We start from the raw sequence: 13,685 nt of genomic DNA on the forward strand, positions 1-13,685 counted from the left end.
CTGCCCATCCAAACTTACAGCTGGCAGTCGGGCAAATAGGCCAAGCGGCCTTTGCATTTTTTGCGAAACCTTTTGCTTCGACCAGTGATTTAAAAAAAAACTTTTAAAACTAATTTTTAACATGTACCTTCTCATGTGACAGACTCACATGGGGAGACATGTTTTCCTTATTTTTCAATTGTTTATTTTTAATGTTAAAAATCTTCAGCTCCCTGAGGCAGCTCTGTGCCTTCAGGGAGCTTTCACTGAGCGCACCCGTGCGCATGTACTGACTTACGCGCTCGCCCTCCTCTCCACCCTTCCCAGGCAGCGCTGAACATTTCAGCACACGATTCACGTTGGCTGGCCATTATTTGGCCAGCCAGCATGAAATCACGGTCAGGGCCCAATCGCGAGCAGCAGTCGGCTTCTCGGCTGCTCCTGGGCCCACCCACCACGCTTGAGAAATCCTGTTTGACATATTTATTAGAGTTTTTGCGGCTTTTTTGAGGCTGTAACCAGTAGGGTAGATAAAGGGAAATAGTAGGTGTGGCATACCTGGATGTGGAAGATGTAGTGTACCTGATTTCCAAAGGCATTTGATAAGGTGCCACACAAAACGTTAATAGGCAAGATAAGGGCTCATAGGGTTGGGTTAATATATTAGCATGGATAGAGGATTGGTTAATGGATAAAAAGCAGAGAGTGGGCATAAACTTGGCTATTTCAAGTTGGCAGGCAGTGAATAGTAGAGTGCCGCAAGAATCATGCTGGGGCTTCAGCTTCCTGTCTACATTAATCCCTTTGGTGAAGAGATACAGGGAGTAATGTATATAAGTTTGCTGGTGATATCAAACTATTAGCTCCTAGAATGTGAGGATTGTCCTTTGATGAGAGGCTGAGTATACTGGATCCATATATTCTGGAGTTTAGAAGAATGAGAGATGATCTCATTGAAACCTATCAACCCAGTGGTGGTTGAGGTGCGTGCCATGCAAGGAACATGACAAGCAAACCCATGAGGGGTTGCTTGCGGGCTCTGAATAGGGGCGGGAGAGGGTCTCTTGTTCAAAGGCATTGAGGGACCCAGTGTTGCTGCTGACTGGCCTGGGGTCCAGCAACAATATTAGGCCTCGGGTAGGTGTCGTACCGGCAACAGCCACTGCCTCCTTGGTGACACTTCCATTCAAAAGAGCTGCCGGGCTCTGATTGGCCAACAGCTTTCGGCAGACAGGGCTTCCATCTCCGGTGTCCTTGATCCCGAGGAAGGCTACCACTATCCAGCTAAGTGCCTGAACAGCACTTAATTCAGCAGGCCTTCCCCAAAGGAGGCGACACAGGACTCTAGCCAGCTCTCCAACTGTTGGGCAAGATCACCACTGCCTTCATTAAATCTAGCTCATCATGAGAGTACCTGCCATGCATATAGTGATGTAAAAAATTAGACTAGAACAATCACAAGGAGAGCGCCCAACAATTATGGTTTTCATCCTCAAGTAGAGACAGAGCTACAATGCTGATAAACAACGACTATTGTTGGCAAATGCAGACAATTGTCATGTATTCTCTGTTCCAGTTGGTACAGTACCCTTCATTAATGCTATTTAGTTCTGTCACTAAATGTAATGCATCCCAAAACTGCTCACAGATAAAAAATATTCACAATTTGCTAACTTGCTAATAATAAAGACTCTCTTGTTTAGGTGGTGGGAGAAGGGGAGAAAGATTCTGCCAAGAGGCAGGAGAAAAAGAGTGAGGGAAAGGCAGAAACATAGGCATCATTGAAGGGGAAGAGGGAAATGCAGAAACCCTATTCTGGGTAAATGAATTATTGAGGGGGGAAGGAAGGCCCTGGTGATGTAGGAAAAGAGAAGGATAAAAAGATAGATATGCAATTGAGCAAGTAGGAGGATAGCTGGTGGAAGAATCCGGTTGGAGGACTGGCCATTTCTATTTCGGCTGACATTAGGAAAAATATTTGCTGCCATGGGTTAGCAGGCCTGTGCTATAAAACACCTCACTCCACACTATCCTGAAAAAATCTATCAGACATCCACTCATGCATTCAAATACTTATAGAAAATGTGAGGGGAAGAAACAGTTCAATATCTCTTGAAATTTTACCAAATTATCGGCAGATTAATTTACTTCTGTAGATGATTTCTATTTTGTAGAAACAAGGAACAATACTGGATAAGCATTTTGAAATCAATAGCCTTCACAGGACTTACTCAGAAAATAGCTGCATCTAAACCAGCTTTTATAGTTCCCAGTGGTTATTTCTCCTTTCAGTGCTGTAGAGAAAAGGAACCTCACTGACAGAAGTGCTGCTTTATTTCTTTATCATAACAAGTCTGGTAAATCGGGTTTTGCTCCATTGTGATCATTAGAGAAATCAACATCCTTCACTGTAGGTAGTGTGGTCTTATCTCACAATTACAAAGTCAGGAGAGAGTGGGCGCACAGATTTAGCTACTCAGGGTATTTGTTTACAGCTGATGCAAGTTTCATTATTCAATGAGGAAGTTACATTGAACACAAGTGAATCATTGTTTGCAAGTGTGTGTTTGCTAATTATTTCTTTTGGTGTGCATACAAAAGCAAAAAAAAACATGTTTCTTTCCACCCTTACCTTGACCATCTGGTGTTTCACCGAAGGGATTCACTTCTACCTGAGTGGCATCAACTTTCAAAAATAGACTATAGAGTTTCTGAATCTCTTCTGCAGCCTGTTTAATAAACCAAAATTCACACAGAAAATTAAAAATGAGCCAAGGTGAATAGGGGCAACATTGTTCCAACATCTGTACAAAATTATTCAAATCAACATAGTAACTATGCTAGTTCTACTTGAAATGCAACAACATATTTCTGTTCACAACTTAAATACTCCTGCTTAGGCTAGCATTACCTATCATTACAAAGAGATAAATATGTTTAACATGATGCAGAGGTTCATTTCTATTTATCCCTCATTCATTTATGAGAAAGCAACTCAAGACAGTATGAAAGTGAAGTATTACCAGTTCTAAAATTATCAGCTTCATAGAACAGAATACATGTTTTAATACCAATATAATGCAATCAGAACTGAGGAATATGATATCCGAGATCAGAATATTAAAAAGAACATCAAGAGGAAGAGCGTCCGCTTTGGGTGAAATCAGGAAAATACACCCAAAATATGCTTGAAATCGCACAGGCTAGTCTTTCATGTACCAACACAATTGAGCAGTGTAATTTTCTTCTATTTTCTTTCCATTAAAAGTATTCCTTGATGTATTTTAAGAGCGGTAATCTGGTGCACTTTTATTAATATAGCTGAAAATGGGTTTATCAGCAAAAAAAATCAGCATTTTAAATAAGTGTGTCCAGTCTTCCATCTGTAATTGGTTTTAAAATCATTCAAAATGGCAAAAAAAGTTACTGAACTATTTAATAGTTTAATTGATGTACATTAGCCAGTTTTTTAATAAATTAAACATTTTTTGGATATGTTTTCAGTCCCTACTTCAAACTCCTTCCCCCAGCCACCAACTCCATCCCGCTCCCTAGCAACAGTCTAAGATTAAGCCAATCTATTCGCAATCTTGGTGTCACATATGATCACCAATCACATATTCGTGCTATCACTAAGGCCGTTTATTTCTACCCATCTAACACTGCCCATCTTCGGCCCTGTCTCAGCTCATCTGCTGCTGAAATCCTCATTCGTGCCTTTGTTACCTCTCAACTTGACTATTCCACTGCACTCCTGGCTGGCCTCTACATTCTACCCTCCGTAAACTTGAGGTCATCCAAAACTCAGCTGCACGTGACATAACTTGCGGCAAGTCATGTTCACCTATCACTCCTGTGCTTGCTGACATACAATGGCTCCCTGTCAAGCAATGTCTTAACTTTAAAATTCTCATATTTGTTTTCAAATCGCTCGATGACCTTACCCCTCCCTATCTCTGTAATCTCCTCCAACCGCACAACCCTCCGAGATATCTGTGTTCCTCTAATTTTCGTCTTTTGTTCATTCCCAATTATAATTGCTCCATGCCTTCAGTTGCCCAGACCCCAAGTTCTGAAAGTTTCTCCCGATACCCCTCCATTTCTCTACCTTGCTTTCTTTCTTTAAGATGTTTCTTAAAGCTTACCTCTTTGACCAACTTTTTGGTCACCTCACCTAAAATCTCCTTATGTGGCTCAGTGTGATACTTTGTTTTATAACATTCCCGTGAGGAATGTTGGGATATTGCTTTATGTTAAAAGTGCTATATAAATAAGTTGTTGTTGTTCAATGAACTTTAAAAACGTGTCTACTGGTACTTGTGCACCTAAGAAAATGAGTGTAATTTGAAGAGCCTCCCCTAACAGCACAATCAGCAGAATCTCACAATTTTGGCCTTGAGGCATGGTCAGATTTGTAGTAGAGGTCTGAACTGGCGAATTAAATCTTGAACTAGCGAAAAAGATTGCTGAAAACGTAAGAGGTTTAAGGCACATCTCACTTTTAAGATTTCCCAATCTTTTGCATTGGTTTGGTTGATTGAGTTGGAATCTGGTTCCAAAATAGTGGAATCAAGCCCTTCACTTCCACTTTTAATGCATTGTGAGTAAAGACAAGTTGTTGAGCATTGCTTTAAGGAACCAAGATTACGTAACAAGTAGTGCACTAATCATTATGAATTAAGAAATTAACAACAGGAAGTAATGTTTATAGACAGGAAGATCACGCAGGTAGAAGATTTTGTTGTAAATTTGCATCAAAAGATTGAAACAGTATAATAGAGCAAAGTATTTTAGTAAACTTCAAAAGATATAGATTTTTAAAAATGTTTTCTACTTGTGCGAAATGTTCCACACCACACTGTTTACATTCATCACAGACACGGATTTATTTCAGCTTGATTCATCAAGTGCCTGTCCTGACAATGGCAGCTTTTTCCTTTCCCTCCAAAATAGAGATCGATTTCCAATCTGGGAGCAGCATAATCAGCAATATAATAAATCAATTTTTGTTCAATTAAAGGGAACAAAAGAGAACATGTAAACAATTGTTGCCCTTTTACCTGTTGCTGCAATGGACCTTTGAATCCTATATTCGCAGCCATTCGGAGTGCTTGATCCCCTCTAACCCCTTCAAAGATATCAATGACCTCCTAAGAAACAAAGCCAGCAGAATAAGTTGAAAAAAGTTGAGATATATTTCAATATCCTGAATATGAAGAACACATGTCTCACACATTAAAATGTGGGAAGCTGCTGGTCAATTTGTACTTAAATTATCTGTCCTTAAAACATAATAACACAATTTACGTAAAGATTTTTAAATATTAGATTTGCCTTTTGTATGCCATGCTGACAAGACAAAATAATTTAATTACCATATAAATGGCAAAAAAACAAATATCTACGCTCTTAAAGGTTTAAAAAATTCTTAGCAAAATTTCACAATGACTAACCACAGTTCAATTTCTTATATTCAGCAACATATAGTTCAGTTTCCACAATCGCTTTTGCTTCACAGCATACCTTAAATATTAACTCAGGTTTGGTGGCTGCTACTTCCTCAATGTCCATTCCTCCCTGGGGACTTCCAACTATAACTGGTCCATTGCAGGCTCTGTCCATCAGAATAGCTAAATATGTTTCTCTGGCAATATCCAAGGCTTCCGCCACCATCACCTTCATATTCACATCAATTAAAAACATGTTATTTACCTGAATAGCGCTGCAACTTAGCTATTGATGTTAAATGTTTCTTTTGCTTTTGGGACTTCTGATGCCATGCAATAATTTCTTAATGCATAGTCAAGCAATTTTTGTATTACTAACAATTCGTTCAAATGCTTGATTTCATCCCTTTAAAATTGAAATTATTAATACGTTTAACTTGCTGCACACAAAAATGCTTTCATAACATCAATTCATTTATTTTCACTTTTGTCCCTGCCCCTTACCTTGTTAACTTTGACACCTTCCTTTGCAGTCTGCTTTGTAATGAGGTTGTACCCAAGCATTTGCTTTGCCAGCTGCCCAACATCATCAGGGCTGCAAATATATTTTTTTAAAAGTGAGTTATTTTTCTAATTTTAGTTTCGTTTCATTTTCACAGATTGCCTGCAAACCTAATATTCAACACATATTGCTATTCCTTTAAGCAGTGCCCAATTTAACAAATCTTTGAATAAAGAAGCTAAAAAAAATACATGGATACACTGGCCCACAGCCCAAATCTACCTAAATTTTCAATTCCTGACAAAATACATCATATTCCAGTAACAACTGTACTACTGTACCACAGATTACTGCCACTAGAAGTCACAAGTGAGCTATGCAAGTATTAGAACTCACTCTATAGGCAACAGTTTGGCACTGCAACAGCTAATTTAGTCCACAGCTCATTTCCCAAAAGACTATTTTCTGCTGATCTTAAACCTTGGCTATGGAGAATTTTAAAAGCTAACTTTGAGTTAGAAAGTTCTGCTCCACACTTGTTTAAAGAAAGCAGCTTGTCTTTCAATTTACTCAGAAAACAATTTTAATAAAGTGTAAATACATAAATTGGTCTCTGGTGGTGATGCTCACTGCAAATTAGATTTTTAATATATATAATGACTCAAGCAGCATAATATGTAATAATGTGTTTAAATTAGCATATTTCTTCAATATGAAATGTTTAATATCTGTAAGTCTTGAGCTAATTGTTGATATGTTGGAAAAACTTACTTCTCCAAGCCAAAAGAAACTGATAAATTGGCTGCATTACTTTATATTTTTTGTACATTTTGAATGATCCGAACTATGAAATCTGAAGACAGAGAAACAGATACTGATAAGAGTGAGATGAATTGATGCTTTTTCACGTAAGCAACAAAATGAGAGCTCGAATAGCTTAGAAAAATTTTAACTCTTACAGTTTTAAAAGTTGAGGTACACAGAAAGGTACATTGAAAGAAAGAGCTTGCATTTATGGGCAGAATTTCCCCCCCGTCGGGGGGGTTGTGTGGGGGCGGGTGGGAGCAGGTGCAAACCTGATCGGCGCCCCCAATCGTATCCGCGCCGCCATTTTACGTGGGCGGGTCAATTAAGGCCCGCCCAGCATGACACACGCCTGGAAGCACTGCGTGCTCCTTGTGCAGGCGGGGGGGGATTCCCTGAGTCGGGGCCTGCGTGCTTTCGCGCATGCACACGAAATAGCACAGAAATAGTTAAAGTTTAGTTTAAAGTTTTTCAAAGCTAAATAAAGGAAAGAAAATATTTTAAGACATGTCCCCTCATGTGACAGTGTCACATGAGCTGGGACATGTCAAGGAACATTAATGAAAAACTTTATTTAATTTATAAAAACTTCATGAAACCTCATCCCACCTGTGGACGAAGTTCCATGAAAAATGTGAAGGCCGCCTGGGCTCTTCACCTGCCCGCCAACCTTAAGGTTGGACGGGCAGCTCATTTAATTATTTTACTTAGTTTTTAACATGCCTTAAAAGGCCTTTGACAGTTCGGTGGGCGCACAGTTGAGTCGGCTGCGCGCCCGCCAAAATGGAAATCTAAATGACGTGCGGTGATGTCGGGACAAACGCCCAATGTCACCGTGCGTCATTTTGCACATCAGCAAGCAGGCCCCGCCCCCACTTGCCGACCCGAAAATTCTGCCCTATAAACCGTTTTTCATGAACTCAAGATGTGCCAAATGCAAATTAAGTTTTTTTGAAGTATAATCACGATTGGAATGTAGGAATGTACCTGAGGGTTGAGTTTCCATTTTGAATGCAATTGGCACCTCAGGTGTAAGTTGCACTCAAAATTGTGCTAGTTTTCTGATGTGAAGTTATGGTTCTTTAAAAAAATACTATACAGAACTATTTACTAGTTTCATTTGTGTACACTAATCAGTTTCTTAGTAAACTAAATGGTTTTACATGTCAAATTTTTAAAAAGGTGCCTATTAGTGCTCTTGCATCTTAAAAAAAAGTTTCATTTTAAGAGTCTCCTTGAAGGGCCACAAACAGGAACAATTTGTTGAAACTTGCTATGCTAGTTAAATACTCCGGTGGCACAGGCAGTTTTGGAGGTGAGGATGCCTTCCAGCATGATGTTGTTTAAGCCAGCTCAAAAGATCACAGAAATTCAGTTCGCACCATACATACTGTACACTTGAAATTCCTCAATCTTTTGCACTGGTTTAGCTGATTTCAGGAAAAGTGCACTGGAAAACAACAGGCCAAATTTTCTGAGGAGTGGCAATCACTGTCAGATTGCCACTCTGCTCCTATTTACTTATCTTGCACCACATTTCTCGCCCAGGTTTTTGAACTGTAGTGTAAGAGAAGCAAGCCACACCCATTTTTTTACAACACTAGTTACCATATACCAGCAAGTTTAAATCTCCCAAAGCCACTTTGAAAGCTAAGAAGAGCAGGGATAATTGCCCAGTGGAAGTTGAAACTTCCCAGGCAATTCACATGCAGTCAGTGCATGAGGACATCTGAGGGATTCCCCTAGTGTATATTCCAGGTACCTCCGGGGCATGACCATCCAAAGACCGGAAGATCTGGGCAAATCAGTGCAAGTCAGCAGAAACTTTTAAGAGGGAACAGAGATTGTGACTAGCAGCAATGGGCCATAATCCTGGAATTTAGTAGCAATTAAGCCAAGGTCCCTGAGATGGAGTTTAATCACATAGGAGGTTCACATAATCTGGCAATACTGTGGAGAAGGAAACACCTAAATTTAATAGTGCTGCAAAGCAGGGGCAGGGGCAAAACAAGGAGGTGGAATGCGGGGTTTGGCCCACGAGTGGATTCCTTGGGTTTTTCAATAGGGGTGGGGGTGGAGGGGGAGTGGGTACGAAAACACAGGAAACAGCATCCTGGGTCCAATAGCACTGGTTTGTAAGTTTCAAAGAGATTGCTGCAAACATTAAAATATTTCATGCTTGGTTCCTTAAAAATAACTAACTAATTGCTGCTTTTAACTTATTGATAACTATACACTTCTCCATTCTGCAGGTCCCTATTTCAGGCCTCCCTAAAGCAAAAAATACATGGCTGTTTTAATAACATGATTTTTAATTTTACCCTATTAATTCAACATCCCTATCTGTCAGATAGCAGTGTTGGGTGGGTTGCTGGGATTTGGCAGGAGGGGACGAGCTAGCGTTCAATGTCCTTTGTGAATGGCAAAATTTTCTGTCTGCCATAAACACAAGAGTCTGGAGGTGACAGATGGACTGAAGTATCAGCAGAGATGGGCAATAAAGTAGAAATAGGTACTCTTCATGAAGTTACACATCATGTGGTTAGAAACTCAGATCCAGGTCACAAAAAATGCTGAAATTGTGAATGAAGAAAGCAGCTTTGGTCTCTCAAATATTTGACTGGAGGAAATTGAGATTCATGCAAGATTGAATGCCAGACAAGAATCTGTAAAGAGGCAGAAGCAGTAAAGAGGTCAAGAAAGGGAGTGGAGAAGTAAAGCAAGACATCATCTATGTGCAGGTGGAAACCTACCCTGTGCTTGCAGATTATGCCACCAATGGGCAGCATGTGGATGAGGAGGTGGTGGGGTCAAGAGTAGATCCTTGTGGTACTACAGAGATAATTGTGGGATTTGGAAGAGATGTCACTTCCGAAGGTGCTTTGGCTATAATCACAAAAGAAAGAGTGGAAGCTAAGTGAGGGCATTCCACTAAGGAGAGGCACTGGAGGAAAATGTGTCAAAGATTAGAGTGATCCAGAGGAAAAAGAAGACATAGTCATAGAAGTCACTTGTGACATTGTTTAGTGCAGTTTCAATTGCAGAGATGAAACCTAACTGCTGAGATTCAAACATGGAGTTATGTAAAGATAGGCATTGATTTGGGAGGCAACAGTATGTTCAGGGGCTTGAGAAGGAAGGGAGGCTATTTGCTTTCACTTTCCAATCTTTTCTTATTAATGAGATGTGGGCGTCACTGACTACACAAACATTTATTGCCCATCCCTCACTGCCTTGAGGTGATGGTGGTTAGCTGCTTTCTTGAACCGCTGCAGTCCATGAGGCACACCCACAGTGCTGTTAGGGAGGAAGTTCCAGGATTTTGACCCAGCTACAGTGAAGGAACGGCAATATACTTCCAAGTCAGGAAGGTGAGTGGCTTGGAGGGGAACCTCCAGCTGGTGGTGCTCCCATGCATCTGTTGCCCTTGTCTTTCCAGATGGTAGTGGTCGTGGGTTTGGAAGGTGCTGTCTAAGGAGCCCTGGTGAATTCCTGCAGTGCATCTTGTAGATGCTACACACTGCTGCCACTGTGTGTCAGTGGTGGAGGGAGTGAATGTTTGTGGGTGTAGTGCCAATCAAGTGGGCCGCTTTGTCCTGGACAGTGTCAAGCTTTTTGAGTGTTGTGAGAGTTGCACTTATCCAGGCAAGTGAGGAGTATTCCAGCACACTCCTGACTTGTGCCTTGTAGATTGTGGACAGGCTTTAGGGAGTCAGGCTTTGGGAAGTTACTCGTCGCACTATTGCTAGCCTCTGACCTGCTCTTGTAGCCACAGTATTTATTTGGCTAGTCAAGTTCAGTTTCTGGTCAATGGTAACCCCCAGGATGTTGACAGTGGGGGATTCAGTGATGGTAATGTCATTGAACATCAAGGGGCGATGGTTAGATTCTCTCTTGTTGGAGACAGTCATTGCCTGACACTTCTGTGGCACGAATGTTACTTGCCACTGTTCAGCCCAAGCCTGGATATTGTCCAGGTCTTGTTGCATTTGGACATAACCTGCTTCAGTATCTGAGGAGTCGCGAAAGGAGCTGAACATTGTCTAATCATCAGTGAACATCCCCACTTCTGACCTTATGATGGATGGAAGGTCATTGATGAAGCAGCTGAAGATGGTTGGGCCGAGCACACTACCCTGAGGAATTCCAGCAGTGATGTCCTGGAGCTGAGAAGACTGACCTCCAACAACCACAACCATCTTCCTTTGTGTTAGGTATGACTCCAACCAGTGGAGAGTTTTCCTTCTGATTCCCACTGACTCCAGTTTTGCGAGGGCTCCTCGATGCCCCAGTCAAATGCTGCCTTGATGTCAAGGGTAGTCACTTTCACCTTACCTCGAGAGTTCAGCTCTTTTGTCCATGTTTGAACCAAGGCTGTAAAGAGGTCAGGAACTGAGTGGCCCTGGTGGAACCCAAACTGGGCATCAGTGAGCAGGCTATTGCTGAGCCAGTGCCGCTTGATAGCATTGTTGATGACCCCTTCCATTACTTTACTGATGATTGAGAGTAGACTGATGGGACGGTAATTGGCCAGGTTGGATTTGTCCTGCCTTTTGTGCACAGGGCAATTTTCCACATAGCCGAGTCGATGCCAGTGTTGTAGCTGTACTGGAACAGCTTGGCTAGGGGTGTGGCAAGTTCTGGATCACAAGTCTTCAGTACTATTGCCGGAATATCATCAGGGTCCACAGCCTCTGCACTATCCAGTGCTTTCAGCCGTTTCTTGATATCACATGGTGGGAATTAAATTGGCTGAAGACTGGCACCTGTGATGCTGGGAACCTCCAGAGGAGGCTGATATGGATCATCCACTTGGCACTTCTGGCTGGAGATTGTAGCAAATGCTTATCTTTTGCACAGATGTGCTGGGCTCCTCCATGAGGATGGGGATATTTGTGGACCCTTCTCCTCCAGTGAGTTGTTTAATTGTCCACCACCAGTTACGACTGTATGTGACAGGACTGCAGAACTTAGATCTGATCCGCTGGTTGTGGAATCGCTTAGCTCTGTCTATCACTTACTGATAATGTTGGTTGGCATGCAATAGTCCTGTGTTATAACATCACCAGGTTGACACCTCATTTTTAGGTATGTCTGGTGCTGCTCCTGGCATGCCCTCCTGCACTCTTCATTGAACCTGGCTTGATGGTAATGGTAGAGTGGGGGATATGCCTGGCCATGCGGATACAGATTGTGTTCGAGTACAATTCTGCCGATGGGCCACAGCGCCTCATGGATGCCCAGTCTTGGGTTGTTAGATCTGTCTGAAATCTATCCCATTTAACATGGTGGTAGTGGTATCTATCCCATTTAACATGATGGAGGGTATCCTCAATGTGAAGGCGGAATTTCACCTCCACGACTGTGTGATGGTCACTCAGTCAGTAGTGGTGCAACCACGCTGCTCTTGGTGATGGGCATTGAAGTCCCCCAACCAGAGTACATTCTGCGCCCTTGCCACCTTCAAGTGGTGCTCAACAGGATGGTACATGGTAATCAGCAGGAGCTTTCCTTGCCCGTGTTTGATATGATGCCATGAGATTTCATGGGGCCCGGAGTTGATGTTGAGGACTCCCAGGGCAACTCCCTCTCGACTGTATACCACTGTGCCTTGCCACCTCTGCTGGGTCTGTCCTGCCGGTGGGACAGGACATACCCAGGGATGGTGATTCCGTAAGGGTGACTATGTCAGGGTGCTGCTATGAGACAGCTCCCCCAATTTTGGCACTAGCCCCCAGGTATTAGTGTTTTTTACAACAATCAACAATGGTTTCACAGTCATCATTCGACTTTGAATTCCAGATTTTTATTGAATTCAAATTCCACCATCTGCCATGGCGGGATTTGAACCTGGGTCCGCAGAACATTACCCTGGGTCTCTGGATTATTAGTCCAGCGACAATAGCACTACGCCATCGCCTCCCCGCTGAGAAGCTGGTCCAGTTCAGTTTCTGAGCAATGGTAACCTGCAGGATGTTGATAGTAGGGGCTCAGCAATGGTAATGCCATTGAATGTCAAGGGTTATGGTTAGATTCTCTCTTGTTGAAGATGGTCATTGCCTGACATTTGTTAAGACACAGTGCTAAGCGATCCCACAGCCAACGGATCAGATCCAAGCTCTGCAGTCCTGCCACATACAGTCGTGAATGGTGGTGTACAATTGAGCTGAAAGTTACTTGCCACTTGCCAGCCCAAGCCTGGACATTGTCCAGGTCTTGCTGCATTTTGACATGGGCTGCTTCGGTATCTGAGTCGTCGCGAATGATGCTGAACATTGTGCAATCATCAGCGAACATCCCCACTTCTGATCTTATTGTGAAAGAAGGTCATTTGTGAAGCAGCTGAAGATGGTTGGGCTGAGGACATTACCCTGAGGAACTACTGCAGTGATGTCCTGGAACGGAGATGATTGACCTCCAACAACCACAACCATCTTCCTTTGTGCTAGGTATGACTCTGACCAGCAGAGAGCTTTCCCCCTGATTCCCATTGACTCCAGTTTTGCTAAGGTTCCTTGACGCCACACCCGGTCAGATGCGGCCTTGATGTCAAGGGCATTCACTCTCACCTTACCTCTGGAGTTCAGCTCTTTTGTCCATGTTTGAACCAAGGCTGTAATGAGGTCAGTAGCTGAATGATCCTGGCGGAACCCAAACTAGGTGTCAGTGAACAGGTTTTTTCTAAGCCTGTACACTTGATAGCTATGTTGATGAACCCTTCCATCACTTTACTAATGATCAAGAATAGGCTGATGGGGTGGTAATTGACCAGCTTGGATTTGTCCTGCTTTTTGTGAACGGAACATACCTGGTCAATTTTCTGCATTGCCGGGTAGATGTCAGTGTTGTAGCTGCACTGGAACAGCTTGGCTAGGGACACGGCAAGTTCTGGAGAACAAGTCTTCAGTGCTATTTCTGGAATATTGTCAGGGCCCATAGCCTTTGCACTATCC

At 42.4% G+C, this 13,685-nt stretch overlaps 1 protein-coding gene across 5 annotated transcripts in view; it reads right to left on the reverse strand.

The window, feature by feature from the left end:
* Positions 1–13,685, reverse strand: part of suclg2 (succinate-CoA ligase GDP-forming subunit beta) — a 405,981-nt gene that overhangs the window by 181,335 nt on the left and 210,961 nt on the right. For all 5 annotated transcript variants that reach the window (XR_013576840.1, XM_078543679.1, XM_078543682.1 and 2 more), the window contains exons 4-7: positions 5,931–6,021; positions 5,503–5,655; positions 5,040–5,129; positions 2,612–2,708 (exon numbers count right to left, since the gene is read on the reverse strand). Coding sequence is in view for 4 of the 5 variants with exons in the window: in XM_078543679.1 (XP_078399805.1) it covers positions 2,612–2,708; positions 5,040–5,129; positions 5,503–5,655; positions 5,931–6,021 (431 nt within the window). In the remaining variant the exon portion in view is untranslated. The remainder of the gene's footprint in view (positions 1–2,611; positions 2,709–5,039; positions 5,130–5,502; positions 5,656–5,930; positions 6,022–13,685) is intronic.

The sequence above is a fragment of the Cetorhinus maximus genome, chromosome 6, assembly GCF_964194155.1.
Source record: "Cetorhinus maximus chromosome 6, sCetMax3.hap1.1, whole genome shotgun sequence".
NCBI lineage: Eukaryota > Metazoa > Chordata > Chondrichthyes > Lamniformes > Cetorhinidae > Cetorhinus > Cetorhinus maximus.